The sequence below is a fragment of the Diabrotica undecimpunctata genome, chromosome 2, assembly GCF_040954645.1.
Source record: "Diabrotica undecimpunctata isolate CICGRU chromosome 2, icDiaUnde3, whole genome shotgun sequence".
Lineage (NCBI taxonomy): Eukaryota > Metazoa > Arthropoda > Insecta > Coleoptera > Chrysomelidae > Diabrotica > Diabrotica undecimpunctata.
In genome coordinates this window covers 153,999,697-154,019,291 of record NC_092804.1, presented here as the reverse complement: position 1 = coordinate 154,019,291, position 19,595 = coordinate 153,999,697, and the positions used below count along the sequence as shown (strand labels likewise).

Below are 19,595 nucleotides of genomic sequence, written 5' to 3'. Positions count from 1 at the left end.
TGAAAATTTCAGAAAAAATTATCTAGATCGTGTAAAAACGTTAAAACGTAATCTATGTTAAAAAATATAAATTTCATGGGAAGGAAAAAATATGCATAAGCTCCTGGGAAAAATTAACGCAGCTCTGTATTAAACTAGCTAGCGATTAAATTTTATATTGTAATCTGAAGAATATTTTCTTATTTTTCAATTATTGCTTTTATCATTTAGTTGTAGTCCATTGGTTAATAGTTATTTGAGCATACCCTTACAGCAGTGATGATCACTAGAATGGCTTCTTAAGATTAATATGTCTTAATAAAACGTTTTTCAACCAATTTTAAATGAGATGTCAAATAGGATTAATTGGAGTTTGAATTTTAAAATAAAACGGCATCTGCTTAAAACGTTAGATAACATTTATAAGAAACAGTGGTGGTGCGTTAACTTTTGACCAGGAGTTTAACTTCTATTGGAATATTCTAGAAAAGAATTTTCAAATGTATTTCTATAACGAAACATTTTTTAATTTAAAAATAAAATTGCTGATGTGAGCTGTAGTTTATGAATAAAATACGGATTTGGTTGGCATATTTAAATGGTTTTTATGATATGCAGATTTGCTATATACATCAAAGTCAAATTATGCCAAAGTTTTATCGCGCAGGTTTTCAAAATGACTCGTTTTAGCACCGTTTACATTGTAGAGCTGTTCCAGTTCATGTTCGTCTTTATTTGAAATATAAGCATAAACTTTTAACCATATTTTTAACTGAGTTCATATTGTCATAACTCTATCTGAGCGAGTAGTACCTACTTCGTTTCTGTAGGTGAGAATCAGGATATATTCACTTGTAATTGGTTAGGAGCGCTTTTTATTGGATGTAAATACGAGGCTCCTATCTCTATTTCAGGCCTAGGCAACACTAAGTAGTGCCTATTGACATCTGACACTTACACTGGAAAGTTTGACATTTTTAAGCATATGCACACCCAGAACGTTTTGACGTATGAGCAATATTTGTGTTGTTTACAGTGGCTAGAAAAAATTGTCTCGACCAAAAAATGGGATTGAACTTTATCATAACTTTCCACGTAGATTTTCAAGACAACAGTGCTTCGATGAACTTGAATCGTTATACGGGGATCAAGCACCATTCATCAAGCATCGTAAAAAATTGGTACAATGAATTCAGTCGAATGGCGCTCTCTCCAGGACGAGTTCTGTGAAGGTCGCCCAAAATCAGCTGTTATACCAAAAACCATCGATGACAAGCACCAATAAAATACTGCATGATCATTTAGCTGTAAAAAAGATTTGTTCACGTTGGATCCCACATAAACTGACAAAAGGCCAAAAAGAGGCTCGTGTCAATTGGTGCTCGCGGTGCATTAACTGCTGTATATATCATTTACACAGGTGACGAAACATGGATCTATGCAATCCATCAAGAGCTGTTCGTGGAAGCACATCAAAACAAATGGTAGCTTGCTTTGGTATAAATGGCCATGTAGCTACAGTGCAATTATAAGAACGTAAGACGGTCAATTCTGAATGTTATACAACCGGTTGTTTGCCAGAAGAACAGACGAATCATTCGTCACCACGACAATGCAAGCTCACACACATCAGCACATATTACGGAGTTTTTGATTGGCCAAAACATCGAATGAACGGGTCATCCGCCGTACAGTCCTGATTTGGCACCCAATGACTTCCCCACCCCATCTGAGTGGAAAAAGTGATTCGAAAAATGTTTTAAGCGCATGCAAAAGTGTATTGATGTTCATGGAGAATATTTTGAAAAGCAATGAAGTCATTTCCGACCATAAATACTTGTTTTTTCGTTGTTAGACCAGAAATATAAATAACAACCTCTCGTAGGTTACAGTTCTAAATTTTTTGCTCATGAAAAATTTAATGTTAAACACGCTACTCTTTTTTTTTTATTAACATTTTGTACAAATTTCTATGTACAATTATTCAAGAACCACCCTATGCATTAAGTTAAAATCAAAAACACCTGCAATTTTATTACATTTTATTAGAACTTATCTCTTTATGTATTTGTCAATACTTCCTATTTAGATGTAAAAAATATCATGGCGATGATTTGCTATAAAACATTTAAAAAGAACACTTACCTTGAAGGATAGCCTGAGCCTCTGGTCTATTAAGTAAGTCTCTACTCTGCTGTATGACCAAATCGTGTAAAGGAGAAGCTCTTAGTTGCTGAGGATGTACAGAAGTAGTTGCATTAATCAACTTGTTCAATATATCCATTTGGTTCTGTTGAAATTGGGCTTGCTGTAGTTTCATACTGAGATCATTTGTCATATGTTGGTGATGTTGGATACCGCCCCTGTTTGAATTAGAAGGCGCAAGAAGATGCGGGTTGCTTCCAGACATTCTTGCGGCTTCATCTTGTTGTTGAGAACGATCTAACATCTATAACAAATCATATTCAATACCCATAAATAATGTATCATTTATGAGTAAAAGAAATAATATATAAGTACACTCGGCCCCGATCTTGCAGTTAGATAGCCATGGGTTGAGTTGTTTTACCTATCGTCTCCAGGGTAAAACTTAAACCATAGCTATTTGCCTGCAAGGCCGAACGAGTTTCCTGTCAATTTGGTAAACCGCCAACAATACACAACAAACAAAGGTGTAAACCTTTTTTTTAAACGATTTCCGGAGTGGAAGTGGAAATGTAAATCTAGCTTTACAAAGGCTGTATCTCACTTGTAACCAAAAGGACAAAATCAAAAAATTAATTTGATTTTTTTGAATTCAAGGAAATTTGAAATCGACATATAAATAATAATTAAAAGATAAAACTATTTTAAAACGTTACCTCCAACAAGCTCATAGGTTGGGTCTTGTTCATTGAAGTATTCATGGACGTGGGATGTCCTCCAGCTTGTGCTTGTTCCAACTGAAAAATAAAAATAACATTTTTGAAAAAACATTTGTGCTTTTTATTAAATAATATACAGTCGGTCCGCCGGATCTTTGCACAAGTATGACATTATTCACGAATTATTTTTTATGTTACGTCTCTTTCCTACTCACAGAAACTAAAACTATTAACTTAAACCGCCTGTCCATACACAACACCATGCATTGAACAAAGACAGCCATAGAACAATGATCGCTGATTGATTCGTCTACTGACAATTGACATGACAGTTGGAAATTTTGTTTGGACAGAGTTTGTAATATTTTTATAAATTATTTTCGTTTGATTTAAATAATCAATCCTTTTTCATACTTTAAATATACATATTTTTTAACAAACAGTTGTTATAACGACTAACCCTTACCTTCGTGTTCAATTTATTAAGGTAAGAATTCATGTATTAGCTAATAACGAATAATATATTTTTTAACCTCTAAATTGACATTAATTATTTATATAGCTAAAACTACGTCAACGGACAATATTAAATATTTTTAAAGGTTTTTATTTTTAGAGTATGCCTGGCAAGCCTTTGACATCTCAGGCTCAGCAACTTGTGTTGAATGTGTTGGAGTATTTCGAATTAGAAAAAGTAAATGGAGGGCCTTTGGAGCCATTTTCATCTGTTCAACAGGTAACATATTGAAATGTATGTTCGTTTATGAAAATCATTAAACAATTATTTTTTATTTAAGAGAGTAGCTGCTGCATTAAAAATATCACGACGAACAGTATGTACAATTATTAAACGGAAAGAAAATAATCACATTCTTTCAAAGCCAGGCAAAAGTAGACCTCGTCCGAAATACAAAACAACTGATCTATCTGAGGGATCAAAAATGGCAGTGCGTAATACAGTATACGACATGTACCAACAAAGTAAGTAATTACCAATTTCTTCAATCTGAATTTGATATACCATAAGATAATGGTATCATGTACCATGATAACCAGAAGGTACTTTTTAATCAATACTTTATATAAATGTATGTTGTAAAAAAGATTGTTGAGAGTAGTTTAAGAAAATTTCTGCTGAATACATTAAGATTACATTGGATATTAAGTCAATTTTCTTGTGAGTTTTTTAATTTGAAATAATTTATAGTTTTGTATAAAATAAAGTATTACTTTTTTTTCACTGAACTAGTTATAACAGTGTGGTTTGTTCTGTATTTATCTGTTCTTTTTTTTAGGGAAACATGTTACTCTGCAAAGTATAAGTAATGAATTAAGGGATAAAGAAGTTGCATTTATTGGCAAAACATCTGTTAGCATTTTGTTAAAAGAATTGGGATTTAAATATGAGAAGGACAATAATCGAAGAGCATTAATTGAGCGCACCAGTATTGCTGCTTTAAGAGCCAAGTTCTTTCGTAAATATATGGAAAATATTAATATTGTGCATCCCAGAGACCTTGTTTTTTTGGACGAAACGTGGATTTATTCAAAGGGAAATAAAACAATTTCCTGGCAAGACAACAGTGTTAAAAGTGTACGTAAACCAGAAGGGTATGATGGTAAACGCTTTATAATTGTTCACGCTGGTTCTTCGAAAGGATTTGTTAATGAAGCAAGTTTATTATTTTGCTCAAAATCTAAAGCAGCTGATTATCATGGGGAAATGAACAATGAAATTTTCACTAAATGGATAAGTGAAAAATTAATTTCCAATTTAGAAGAGCCATCATTAATTGTAATGGATAATGCTCCATACCACAGTGTGCTTTTAGAAAAGCAACCTTCCACTATTTCAACTAGAATGGAAATTATTACCTGGTTAATAACTCACAAGATCAAGTATGAGGCAAAACTCACAAAACCTGAATTATTACAAATTGCGAAAATGAACAAAAAAGAGAATGTGTATATAATTGATGAACTACTAAGAGAACACGGCCATGAAGTGTTGAGACTACCTCCTTACCACTGTGAATTCAACGCTATTGAATTAATTTGGGCAAACTGCAAGTCATATTACATTAAGCATATTGGTAGAGATGGACATTCTGATAATGCTGTTATAAATATGTGGAAAGAGGCACTAAACCATTGTAACACAGAAATTTGGGAAAAATGTGTGAAACATACTCATGAAATTATTACAAAGTGGTATATCCGAGAAAAAAATATGGTTGACACTAACATTCAACCAATCATAATAGACACTGGTAATATGAGTGACTCAGATTCTGACAGAGAAGAATTCTTAAATTTATGATTAGCTACGTGGCTGTATAGTGTATGAGGCTTCAATAAATATTTAAATTATATTATTGTTATAATAAATTCTTTTTTACCCAGCTCAAAAGTTTTCTATTTTTTAATTTATTATGCATAGATTTCTTTATTTGAAGTTCTTTGTGTTAATTTTTGTATGACCATTTTTTAAAGTCTGAATTTACTTAAGTCTGAAAACCATATTTAACACTGAATAAATAAAATTATCAAGATGATGGAGCCCTGGAGTAGATTTATATTCAGTTTTTTAGATCTTCTTGTAGTGTCTACCCGTTTCAAATCTTGGCGACTATCATGATAATTTGTACTTTGCATACTGCTGGTCTGAAAATATTTGTGGTTGTTGTGTTGAACCACATACATAGATTCTTCAGCCAGGAAATCCTTCGCCTTCCTGGGCCTCGTTTTCCATCTACTTTTTCCTGTAAAATTAGTTGCAGCAATCCATATATTTCGCAGTTCCTAATGATGTGACCAAGGTATTCTATTTTGGCTGTTTTTATTGTGGTTATCAGCTGTTTTTCTTTTTTCATTCTTAATAAAACGTCCTGATTAGTAACGTTACCGGTATAAGATCTTCAGGATTCGACGATAAAGCCACATTTCGAAAGCCTCAATGTTCCTGCAGGTAGTGTCTGTGAAAGTCCACGACCCAACTCCGTACAATGGTATAGGAAAGATATAACATAGTAGTAACCTGATTTTTATGGGTGTTAATAAATCATGACATTTGAATAGCTTAGCCATTTTTTGAAATGTAGATTTGGCTTTCTCTATCCTACATTTAATTTCTAAGAAAAGGTCCCAATTTTTACTCTTTCTGTTCATTGATCTGAATGCTTTATGGTAATCAATGAAGCATGCATATATATCGCAGTTCACATCTTTACATCGTTGAAATAGCACTTTTATGCTAAAGAGAGCCTCTCTCGTTCCCACTGCATTCCGAAAACTAAACTGTGTACTACGGCTGAATTTTTCTTCGCACAGTCTATATATTCTTTGATGTATGATTTTTAGAAATAACTTTAAAAGATGGTTCATTAAGCTGATGGTCGGCAAATCACTGCAGGATACGGATTTTGTTTTCTTTGGTACAGCAATAAACGTCAGCGTGACTTCAGCCATGTTCTTGGTTCAATTAATATTTTTTATTAGGAGTTGAGTACCGTTGGTGTCAAATAGTTTTGTGATCAGCATGTGCATTGTCAGGTCCAGGAGCTTTGCCATCTTTTGGTTGTAATATTGCCTTTTCCACTTCATTTGATGTGATTTGTAAGTGGTCATTACATATGTGGGATGGAGGTTGTTGGGATCTACTATCATCAGAGTTCTTTGATAAACTTGGTCCATATGCAAATTTCTTGATTTTTATCTGTCATGATGTTTCCCTGTTGATCTCGCAATTTGTTAGCTGTATTTAATTTCTAAAGACCAGCTGCTTGTTTATGCATTTTAAACGTATCGTGTTTTTCTTCCAATAAATATATTTCTTCACACTGTGATTTTAACCAATTTTCTTTGGCCTTTCGTATTTGTGTTCTTATTTGTCTGTGAATATTGTTGTACATTCTTTTGTTGTTCTTTTATTTTTTATCTTTTTTCCATGAGTTGCAGTATCTTGTCATTCATCTGACTGTTCTTTTTTCTATTAGATGTTCTTCTCTGATCTTTAAAAACGTATCTTTTTTTTTACTTACATTTTAGTCTTCTAGTCTTAAATCTAAACCGATATTTACCAACAACAGGAACATCATCTGACGATATGTCAGCACCATATATTTGCTTATATTCAATAAAAATACTTTAATTTCTGATTACTATGGTTTAAATATTTATTTACTGTAGATGTTATTGGACAACCTATAGGTTTCCAAAAATTGGAAAATCACCTTCATAAATGTATACGTACCCAGTTTTCCAAATGCAATAAATGAAATAAAAGAGAAGTATAAAAACGTCAATTGTAATATTAGCCATTTTCTAATTTTTATAATTCTTATAGCCGACATACGTTTGACTCACATGTTTTGATTTATTTCCTATAATAAGAATGATGACGATGTGCAAAGATCCGGCGGATCGACTGTAAAGGATGTAAGGATTAAAAAAATGCACCCGAAATATCTTCAGTGAAAGATATTTATTTGGATATGGACATCTATATGATCTGAAGCTAACTAACTTTGTTTTAAAATTGCTTAGTTATTGATTTTAGCCACTGAAGGTGGTGAATAAAAATGTAGGTTTAATATACACAATGTCCAAAAGTTTGGAATATTGGAATATTTCATCTTTTTATCGATTTTTGTATATAAACTCTTCTGAGTAGTTAAACATCATTTTGTTTTAATTCTCAACAATACTAAATAAATCTTTAAACCAGATAAACAATAAGCAAAAAAATTATTTATTCTCTTGGAGTGAATAACTTACAATGTACAACTTACATTTAAAAATAAATTAGTATAGAAAAAAATAATTTTTAATTAAACTAATAATTAGTATTTCCTCCATTGGCCTGTATTTATGCCTGTAGGCGATTTGGCATGCTGCCGATTAACTGGTCGAGCTGGGCTTGCGAAATTCTCTCCCATTCTTCACGAGCGGCATCCTTTAGTTCTCGAAGTGTAATAGGGGGATTAATCGCTTCTTAATGCGTGTTTTGAGAATGTCCCAAGCATGTTCAATAAGTTTCATGTCGGTGGAATTCGAGGGCCACTGTAATGTAGATATTCCTTCTTCTTCCAGAAAATTTTGTACTGCTGCTGTTCGATGAGGAGGTGCGTTGTCATGCATAAACACAAATTCATCACCTACTGCCCCTCGGAATAGACGTACGACAGGATTTAAAACTTCCTCGATGTACACAGCACCAGTGGCTCTTCTCTCCAGAACCAGCAGTGGCGTCCGTGTACCACTCATAATACCACCCCAAACCATAATACTGCCACCTTCAAATGGGACACGCGGTTGGGCTGTTTCTAGTCGGGCTTGTCTTTCTGGGGCCCTGCAAACCAGTGTTCTTCGCGAATCAGATAGCAAGCCAATTTTTGACCCGTCAGAGAACATCACGTTATTCCAGTTAGGACCATGATACACCATTTCTATAGCTCATTGCAACCTTACTATTTTGTGTTGGTAGGTTAGTTTAGGAACACGTAGCGGTCTTCTACGATACACATTTACCGCATTTAGTCTGCGTGTTATTGTTTGCCGTGAAATATTCAGTCTTTGAAGCCTAGAAAGTTCTCTGGATATATCACTTGTAGCTTCCAGTCGATTTCTGCGAGCTATCAATGTTATTTGCCCGTCTTGGGATCATGTTGTACATCGACTTCTACCACTTCTGGGACGATCCTTGACGTCATTTGTAACTTGGAATTTTTTTTTTAATTTTCGAATCAGCACTCTGAGTAACATCAACAATATTCGCGATATAACTTTGACTCAAGCCCTGTTGTAACCAAGCAATTACTCTAGATCTGTCAAAATGAAATATCACGTTTCTAGGCATTTTTAAACGGCTCAATTAAAATTTAAACAAAGACTGAAATAATGCGTAAATACGCTAATCAGTTAAATGTGACCAAAATCATACAAAAGCGATTCAAATTTTTTATCATTTTCATTTAAAAACGCTCTATAAACAATATCATCAACAGTTTTAAAACCACCATAGGCGTAGATACATTATTTGTATGTATTCCAAACTTTTGGACATGTATATATATATATATATATATATATATATATATATATATATATATATATATATATATATATATATTAAAATTGTATACAATGTATATAAATGGTGCATAGACTGGTTACTTAATGAAAATTCTAAAAATAAATAAAATAAATAATAATCGACTTCCTAAGATTTGCTTTCTACGTCAATATGTGCTTACTAATCGCCCAGAAAAATATAATTGGGCTCTACAAATTAACAACTTATTTGTCTTAATCAATGCTGAAGAAATCTGGGATACACTAAGCTATTCTTCTCTAAATAAAACAAAAGCGTCACTCCAAGTAAAAATGAAACAAAAACTTTACGAAGTCGATTGCACTTTAATGCAGAGATCCTTCTTTTTCACTTTTTACAATAATTTTACCGTTCTCTTTTATGCCAAAAGCTATCTTCTGTTGTTATTATTATTAACTGCAGACTGCATTCAGTTCAAATGTGGCTTGGGCACCATGAGGTCTACTCCTTGCCCTGTTCTACTTGCTTAAAGTAACGAAATCCCTCTTCAAAATCGCCGAGAAATTATGGCAATTAAACATATCCTGAAGCTAAGATTAAATAATAATAATCTACTTAACCAACTATATGAGTTATTGAAAACCTCTCAAATAAATATTGGCACATAAAAAATTCTATATACAGCATATACCAAGACCAGTAGATCGAGTTCACATAAAATAAACATGTTTCAACACTTACCAATTTTTTAAAAGCTGCTGCCATGTCTTCGTCTGGTTTCTGTGGCTGATGTTTTGTGGGAATTCCCGTTGAAGATTCTTGGCGTATTTTTGCCTCTAACTCTTCCAAATTAAGAATTTTCCCTGCTGTTACTGGTTGTTTCATGGGGTCAGGTTGCTGCTTCCCCCTCTGCAACATGTCCATGATATTCACGGCCTGCGACTGTTGTTGGAACTCCCTTTTTCCGCCTACGATTCCCCCTAGAAAATAATACAAATTTCATTAAATCATGTATAAACCTTGTATATTGTAACTTCGGACTTATACGACAGTAAAACAGTTGTTCGATGAGTCAGAAGTTTCTCGTATGTTTTGTATGAGTGTTGAGTATAAGAGTGGGCTTTTGATTCTATTTTATTTTAGAGAATGTAATGAAGTAATTGTACAAGGTGTAACTACAAGTGTAAATAAATAGAGCAGTGACTTTAATTCACGTGGTGACAGGAAGTGGTTTAACGTTTAAATAATTTATAAACTAGAGATAAATTGTGACAGAAGCTTTATTGGCAAGACATTGGATTTTTTCGGGAGTATAAAACATTGCAAATAATCTGAGTAGGTTAGTTGTTCAATTTTCAGTAATAGACCAATCAGGTTAATGAGGAATAAACCTTTTTTCGTCCCAACTGTATAGACGGGTTTGACAGTTGAAATGCGTAGTATGAGATATTACAACAAGCCTCTCATCTAGGGATTTATCAATTTTTAGTGGAAATATTTTTAAATAAGCAATCAAAACTTTAAACTATTATTTTGCTCATAACTTAAAAAAACTTATTTATTTAGAGATTTGACGTCAACCGACAACTTTTTACAGAAAAGAAAACAAAATGAGATAAGATAAATTAAAATCGGATGATAAACAAAAAAGTTATTGCAAAAAGAACAACAAAATCGCTGTTTTTGAATACGGTTAGTGACTTTTTTATAATTTATTAAAATTTGTTTAAATGAACCAGAACTTAAGGGTCTTGATCGTGTTTGAATTGTGTGTAAAAGATGGTCCAGATCGGTTGAATAGTTTTTGCGAAATTTTTGTTTAGAGTAAATATATGATGACTAGAAACGAATTCATCGAAAGTAGTGAATCGATGTCAAGAACCGCTATTCTATGACGCTACCGGAGACGACGCCATTTTGTGACGCTAGTTTCGTGACGTTCGCCTCAGCACTTTACTGTAGAGAAAAAAAATAATACAGTCAGTATAGAAGCTTTGCTTCAATAAAAAGAAAATAAAAATAAAAAGGCGACTTAGAAAAGATTTGTACATGCCGTAACTAGTGCCGGGTATTTACAGAACAATAGGCAAAATCTAATAATTATGAAAATACAATGAATTAATGCATAACGAGACCATAAATTTTAATTTACAAAAGGCTAGTTTTTCTGGTAAGTTGTCGACCGATTTTATTTTTTTTTTACTTACCTGTATTGGCAGCGGGTGAAATGGGAGCAAAGTAAGCCTCAGAATCTCCAGGAATTGTTACGTTCGGTTCCAGATCTTTTAATAAATTATTAATTAGATGATCATCGTGTAGAGATGAGCGACGACTTTCAGGTTTTTCTGGACTTTCTTGTTTAAACCACCTACTGAAGCGGGACTTTGAATTATCTCCATCAGCTCCAACTCCGTTCTAAAAGGAAAATAGTAAGTAGAGACATGTGTTTGTAAAAAAAAGCGATATTTTATTTCCGATAACAAAAATTTAAAATTCTTTTAAACATATTTATGATTTCCCCGTTACCAGTTTACATTGCAATATACAATATCACAGTTAGGATTCAAAACTTGAAATTACTTATAATAAAAAATCACTATTAAAAAGTTTCAAAAATGAGACTAAAAATCTTAAATACTAAAAAACAACAAACAAAATATAACAAGAACAAAATTCAACAATCCCAATATACATATCACAAAGCAAGAGATCTTTTTAATTGAGTTTAAGTTATATTGAAAATACCAAAATCGAGAACATTTAATAGCTCCATGTATCTATCCAATGGGTTGTGAATACCATAGGTTGTTCTGTGGAAAGGAATATCGAAAACATTGTGGTAACGTAGAGCTTGATGGGGAACATTAAAATTAATCTGGTTTAACAGGTTTGGACAATCAATAAATCCATGTATGATCTTATGTATAAATACAGCTCCTGACATATAAAGACGGTTCTTGAGTGAGAGCAAAGATAATTGTTGTTCAATACGGGAATAATTATGATTTTTATAGAGTGACCAAATAACTGAAGAGTATTCCAAAATACTTCTAACTAAGCAACAATACAATAATCTTGTTGAATCAATGGAAAAATACTAGCAATTCCTAGTAACGAAATCTAGAAGTTTAGATGCCTTTATTGAAATAAAGTTTATGTGGTCACCGAAAGTAAGCTTCTCATTGAAAATAACACCCAAATCCCGAATAGAAGAAACATAATTCAGTGGATGATTATTAATAGTATAGCGGGTTCCAATTCTATTGACTCTACGGAGAAAAACTTATAAAACAACATTTTTTTACATTTAAGTGGAGTTTGTTCTGATTGCACCAATTTTGTAGTCGGTCTAAGTCATCTTGTAGCAAGGCTTGATCTTTTAAGTTATCTATAACTTTCCAAAATTTCAAGTAATCTGCCAACATTTGCTATTTAGGAAACAGGAAGTGATGCCGTTAAGGAAGATATTAAAAAGAAGTGGAGAAGTGTGGCCTCCTTGAGGAATTCCAGATGTTACTGAAATACTGTCAGATGATGACAACCTATCTTGATTCTTTGACTTCTCCCAGATGTAGAGTTTTTAATCCCTTCAACAAACATGATATGAAAGCCTACATTAATTAATTTGCCCAAAAGTATTTGGTGATCTACACCATCAAATGCTTTGGAAAAATCTGTGTATATTCCATCTACCTGTTTACGGTCTTCCATGTGAGATAATATATCAGATTGATAGCAAACCAAGTTTGTTGCCGTGGATTTTTTGCTATGTAAACCATGTTGTGTGTGATATATTAAATCTCAACCTTAAATACATTTAATTTTTTGGTAGCCTAATTTTTATGTTAATGGCATGGAATATAAAGAACCACCTTTATCTCAGTATGTTCGCCTACAGCGTCTTCAATAGGCAGGCCATGTATATAGGATGGAAGAAAACAGGCTCCTCAAAAAACCGTTGAATGTAAGAATGCAGGGGAAGTGACCTATTGGAAGACTGAGAAAGCGATGGGAGGATGATGTGGATGAGGATGCCAGAAACGGATGGAGATGTTTGATGAGTTAGACCAGGACTCGAATTGGGCTGTACAGCCATAGGATGGATGGATGGAATGGAATACACTAAATTTATATGTAAATTATATCAAATCATATTTTTTGAAGTTAGATCATGTGCATTATCTTGATTATGACACAGCTTTTGTAGGTTCAATATTGAATAGCGACTTTGATTTGACTTTGGTTATAGAGTAGGTAAATACTTACTGTCAGCAATCCAGGAATAGTGTCACACTTGAGGATATCGTCAAAATTAAACGAATGATCATTGACCAACGCGTTGACTCTGCTTTCTTCATCAGTCTTATCAATGTCAACTTTATTGTCCTTCTCCTCATTCCGTGCACTTTCGGAATGTTTTTCATTTGTCTCCTTTTGATTCCCGACCTGCGGGACAGATCCTCCTTTTGGTTCGGATAATGTAACTTCGGGTTCTTTTTTATCATCATTTTTAAGCTGCGGTGGAGCAGGTTCGACCTTCTTCTTAGGTTCTTTCATGCGTTTTAAATTCGAGGGGCTCAATTTTTTTCTGATAGGCTTGTCATCGTCGAAACCTCGCAGTTCTATCGTGTCGTTTTGAGATAGTGGACCGCCAGAAAACCTAAAACAATATGATTTCCTCTTAAAATATAATAACAAACTTCAACAACAAAAAACACTACTATACTCTTATTATTAAAATATACCCCATCCCCTGCGTGGTTTTCTTTCTATAGTATTCATAGATAGATTCTCTTCATTTATAAATTGAATACGTCAAACATTTGTAATGACTCCGAAACCCCCAATGGTTAAATTATACCAAAAGTACCATATGTCATAAACTTCTTCAATATCATCATCAGTATTGAACAAGTAATGAAAATAAAATACCTGGGAATTACACTGACCAACTATGGAGACCTGGACAAAGAAGTGAGAAATCAAGTACAAAAAGCAAATAGACTGGCAGGATGCCTTAATAACACTATATGGCGACACATTGCAAAATGGCGTGCCCTCCAAGTAAAAACTTGGCCGGACCCTGAGCTACCTGGCCTTTCGGCATACGCTCGTTAGTGAAACCTCTGCCCCTACGAGTCCGACACCAAAGTGAAGGTGCCACGCGGCGCGTACCAAAAACGTCCCGTGGATCCCCCCGTGGGGTTACCACGACACGTCTACTATACGCGACCCGTGGGGGCTCCACCTTCCCCGTAGTACCTGTGTTGTGAGTACCTTGCCTACCCGTTACTCCCACACAACGGGCGGGCAGGTTCGGCAGGCGGAGGAATTTCCACCTCACACGTAGACAGGTCGCCGCCGAGGATCTCTCCTCTACCACTCTTGGATCTCCCGGTGGGTACGTGCCGGGACACCCACACCACGCCTGACCGAGGTCAGGAGAGGTATATACGGGCCCAGCTCGTTCAACCTCAACAGGCTCTTTTGGAATGGGAGTAGAGTGGTCCCACGAGAGTCTCGGCTCGGATACTAGGAATGTAGACCGGTGACCGTGTCGCCGAAGCGACCGTGTGCGTTTCTACCAACCCGACACCTCAAACGACGGCTCTCCACCTCCCTATTCCTACCCATTAGTCGCCTCTTACGACAGGCAGGGCTTTCTGACCCCGGCCGTATTCTTATCTCCGCGAGCCGGACGGAGTATATGGCGACACAGACAGAAACAAGACCCACAGCCACAACGCAAAGGCTATTGGAAACGGCAGAGATGAGAGTACTGAGAAGAATTACAGGAAATACGCTGAGAGATCGAAAGAGAAGTGAAGACATTAGAAGTAAATGTAACGTAAAGTTTTTTAAATGAATGGACATAAAGTAGGAAAAAAGAATGGAATAACCAAATAAGCAGAATGGAGGAGAACCGTGTCGTCAAAATACAAGAGATAAGTTACCAATCGGCAAAAGAAGTATCGGACGACCGTGCAAAAGATGCAGAGGTTTTAATCCGCCAATGAACAAGCAGAATGGCTTATGAATGCTAATGCTTAAAGAAGAAGTAGAATTGGGAGATTGATAGTAAGTAAGAGGGTAGTAGTTCTATGTAACTTGTAATGATGTGCATCGCTAGGTATAGCCGTCGGCTTTCCTCTGGTTCGTACGCATGCACACACATGACTAAGTTAAACTTCCATCGATACGCACTGGAGGAGATAGAAGACCGGCAACGATATAAAACAACGTACGCCGCAAGAGAGAATTGGGTGTGGACCAAAGGCAACCGACCGAAGCTATATCAGAGTGTTGATGTGGAAACAACTCCACTGGCCTAGGGTGTTGACCGAAGGTCAACCGCTTCTGCTAGAGTATTGATCGATTGGCAGCTCCGAACCAGTCTTATAGTGTCGATCTAAGACGTAACTGTACCGTGACTGTTGATTAGTCACTTCCCGCTCTTTGCCCGATCGAGTGTTGATCGATCCGTCCACGTCTAACCCCGATCATTTCTTCCCTTTAGCGTGTGCGTGTATTAACAATTCTTGACATTTTACTGTCAATTACCTGCATCTTACCTACTACTAGATAAAATTATCTTCCTGCATTGTATACATAATAAAAAATATATACAAAAACTTACCATTCCGGTTCCTCCTGCTCCCTATTATCAGAAATCCTCCTACGGTCAAACCCTTTATTCATTCTTCTAGTTTCCTTATTGTTGTTCTCTCTGTCCCTTGTCATTTCAAAGTCCCTACCGAAGCTTCTCCTTTCGTACTTATCCCCAAATTTGTCATCACGATCGTTGTTATTGTTGCGTTGTTGACCTCTGTAACTGTACTCGTTGTCTCCCGAATCGAGTTTATCATTAAAATCGCAGAAATCACGAAGAATCCTACCGCTACCGATCCGTCTGGTACTTGTCTGAATCTCTCTTATACCTATAATATAAAAACAAACATGTAATTAAAAATATGATACATTATGTTTGTTTGGGAAAGTATTTAGTATTTATTTACATATTTTGCTTTAATATTTTTATTACTGCATTATAATATGATCTTATTTAATTATATATTCTAATTGAATCGCTTATTTCAGGTATTTCTGGTATTTTCCTTTTAATAACTTCCTCTTTTAATATGGGTAACCAGATCCTACTACATTCTGCCGAGGAATTTGCGACACAATTGGTCTCATTTAGCATAATTAGAGCCGCTTCTTTAATTTTTCTCTTTAAAGTAATACAAGCATTAGTAAGTCGGTAACATATAGAGGATACATCATTTATGTTTTTTAAATAACAAACATAAAATCAGAATTTGGTGTTTATTGAAAGTAAACTAAATGCACGACCAAATACTTACCATGTCGGGATAGTATTATGAGGTTTTTTTCCTGGGTTTTCCCTCATAATTTACTATGGAATCACTAACAGGAGATTTTTACTGTCATCATGGCATGTATTTGTCTTTTTAAAGACGAATTACATGCTATGATTTTTTCTGACGGATATTCTCATGTTAAAGTTGATTTCATGTAATCGAATGAACTGTCTTACAAGTAAAGTCGTCCCAGGAACGCAACTCAACAATATTGGCAATATCATTTTAAAGTCGTCTAATTTAAAATGTACAATGTATGTCTGAATTGTCAATATAAATGAGTCAGATAAAATTAAATTATTCGAAGAATTTTTCACCAAGTAACAAAAAAACAAAATTTGTTTAATTTACTAATGTTTGTATTTTGAGAACGATTTCCGAAGTGGAAATAGAAACGTCAAGTCAATAAACGTACTTTAACCTTTAATTGTGGCTTTATATTTACCACGAAGCAGAAGCACGAAAAAGCCCGAATGAAGTCTGCAGCTTCCTATTAGATTATATTGGAAAAATATATTGGAACAGATGTAAAAGAACTACGCCTATTTTCTGACAACTGCCCAGGTCAAAACAAAAACCACTGCGTTACAAGAATGTGTTTGGCTTTAACCGATACAGGCAGATTTTTATTTCTTCCATGTGACCGTGTTTTTGGGGTTATTTAAAAAAACCTCACAAAATTTGACCGAGTTTATGGTATCCATAAGTACACGGAGATCATTGTTACCGCAAGTGCCCAAAACCTATTCACGGTGTGTGACATTAAAAGGGAAAGTATTATAAATTTTAAGACTAGTGACCTAGATATTATAAGTATGCATGTGCGTAGACCGAGACACAGAAGTTAACAAGGGACAACGAATTTCGTTCTTAATTTCCAAATTGCATCATTTTGTCTACAGCCTTGATGCTCCCGGCAGTATTCGAGCTAGTGTAATACATTAATGGTGCGATATGGAGTACCTTCAATGTTTCCATTCCAAAAACAAGCAATGTCACAGTCAAAATGCCAACTTAAAAGGCGTATAAAGACCCAATTCCAATACTAGCAGCCAAAAAGAAAATTTGACCACACTTCTTCAATGGGTGGAGGAAACGTTCAAACAATTTTAGGAAAATATTATTCAAACATCAGCAAGTACGGAAAATCCAAGGAAGTCACAAAATAAACAGTATGATATTAAAATTATTTAATAATAAATACTTTTGTTTTGAAAACCTGACATTTCATTACTGAAACAACCTAAGTCCATTTTAAAAATGTTTATTTAAAGAGTTTAGTAGGTAACGATTTATAATGTTTTGTTTTTGATAAATTCTTACATAAGGTGTAATCTATTAACTTCAAACTTTACTTTTAGTGAAAATGTTCAGATAAACTCTCAAAACGTTTTTTTCATCTTCTGCAAACTGTCCGAATGTGACTTAGGTTGTTTCTGAAATACACGTAGTAATCTGTTATCAAGTTCAAAGAAATACACTTTTTGTTCATTGCCTCGAAAGCAAAGAAAACGCTTTAGAATATCAAATTTCTGCGGAATTGTATACGCAAGCGACCGTTTTAAAACCCTGATTTATTAGGGTACACTTTCTGTAGCTGTACTAGATAGAGTACAGCCACCCCTGAGAATTTTTAGGCACGGATTTTCATCCACACACTGACAAACTCAGATCGCAACGAGACATCGGATTGTAAAAATCTCCAGTTTATCGCAGAAGAGGACCGTCATTTCGCGCCGGTCGATTTTCTACCCACCAAGGGGCTCAGCCACTATTTTTCTACCCTAGCTACAATTAATACACCATACTCAAATAGTAAGTGCTTTTCTTTGTACAGATAACATTAATGAGTTACGCCAGGTATTTTCGTTATTTTAAATTAAATATTAAACCGGCGACCTCAATAAGTTTTATACAAAAGAATGTTAGATCATTAATAACAAAAGCCACCAGAAGATAAAGAATAGATGCGAAGAGACAATAGTCTTGGTAAATCGATGCTTTCCATTTCCCCTCTACGGTGGAGGTGGTTAGGGGCTTAGGAGTGGCAAACATTCTCGGCAAAATTTAGTTTATACGTCTCATTTTTATAAATCCAATCTCTGACGACTAGACTATTTGGGAACAAACGCGTACTATATACAATATACTACATTAGTGGAGAGAATAATGATGTACAAAGATCAGACCTGATTACTGGAGTATATCGGCAGCATACGTAAAAGGAACACAATTTGAAATGGACAGATAAGGGATAACCAGTTAAACGATAAGTGTATCTCACTGAACTTATGTAACAAAAGATGGCATTCATAACAAGTAAGCATTCTTAAAGTACAAAACTTCTACGACTATTGAAATGTCAGGACTTTAAAAAATTCGCAGCCATTTATGAGATAATAAGTAATTGAACCAATAAAAATAGAGTTTATAAAACGAATCGAGCATTTAATTTAACGTAACAATAATACATAAAAACATTTTTGCTTCCGACTTACCACCCATATGAGGACCATCATTCTTCGGTCCCAGAGGGCTATGAGATCGGTTGTTACGTGTAGTATCTCCGCGGACTGGTACGAAGCATCCAGAGTTGAAACTTCGACGCTGAGGTGACAAGACGATACCGTCACTTTCTTTTCTGATTCGTTCTCTAGGATCTCCTGGTCTTCGCCTATGTTCTGAAGGTCCATCGCCGCTAGAACGCGGCCCATTTTCGATGGGAGTGTCGGACTTTTTACGCTCGAATCCCCATCGTTCGGGGTCCCAAATTGAGGTGGTACTGAAATAAAGAAATAATTGGGTAAACATTTATTCTATAATCATTATAATTTTTTTTTGATAATATATATTATACGTCATATGTATATATTTAATAAAGAAAAAATGTTGTTTATAAAAAGCTTTTAAATGATTTAGAGCGTGTATCACTCTTACATAACGACACCGGTTCGTTGTTCCTTTTCGTACAGATATCATAATAGTAATCGATTAAAAAAATGGATTTGCTAATTGAAGCAACTTTTTCTTTATTTTCATATTTCTTTTTTTCAATAAAAGATTCTCTTCGGTATTTTTTATCTTAATTATTAAAAAAAATGTGTATGTGTTCACATGCACTTTATTGTTATTTGTATTACTAAACTAACCTAACATGTTGTGGGATCTTAGACTATTTGGAGATATGGTTTTTAATGTTTTGACTGTAAAATAAAAATGAGCGTTTTTTGCATATATTAATCAAATTCTACCAGGAGTGGCAAACACGAGACTATTGTCGTACGGTTCGATCATCTTCTATAGTACCTGGAGTTCCAG

General features: G+C 34.6%; 1 protein-coding gene across 3 annotated transcripts in view; it reads right to left on the bottom strand.

Annotated features, from left to right (window-relative positions):
- The window catches only part of LOC140435087 (eukaryotic translation initiation factor 4E transporter-like), a 71,761-nt gene that overhangs the window by 35,534 nt on the left and 16,632 nt on the right, over positions 1-19,595 (bottom strand). For all 3 annotated transcript variants that reach the window (XM_072523789.1, XM_072523790.1, XM_072523791.1), the window contains exons 2-8: positions 18,776-19,059; positions 15,533-15,833; positions 13,162-13,555; positions 11,103-11,310; positions 9,637-9,875; positions 2,841-2,921; positions 2,125-2,428 (exon numbers count right to left, since the gene is read on the bottom strand). In XM_072523789.1, the coding sequence (XP_072379890.1) occupies positions 2,125-2,428; positions 2,841-2,921; positions 9,637-9,875; positions 11,103-11,310; positions 13,162-13,555; positions 15,533-15,833; positions 18,776-19,059 (1,811 nt within the window). The remainder of the gene's footprint in view (positions 1-2,124; positions 2,429-2,840; positions 2,922-9,636; positions 9,876-11,102; positions 11,311-13,161; positions 13,556-15,532; positions 15,834-18,775; positions 19,060-19,595) is intronic.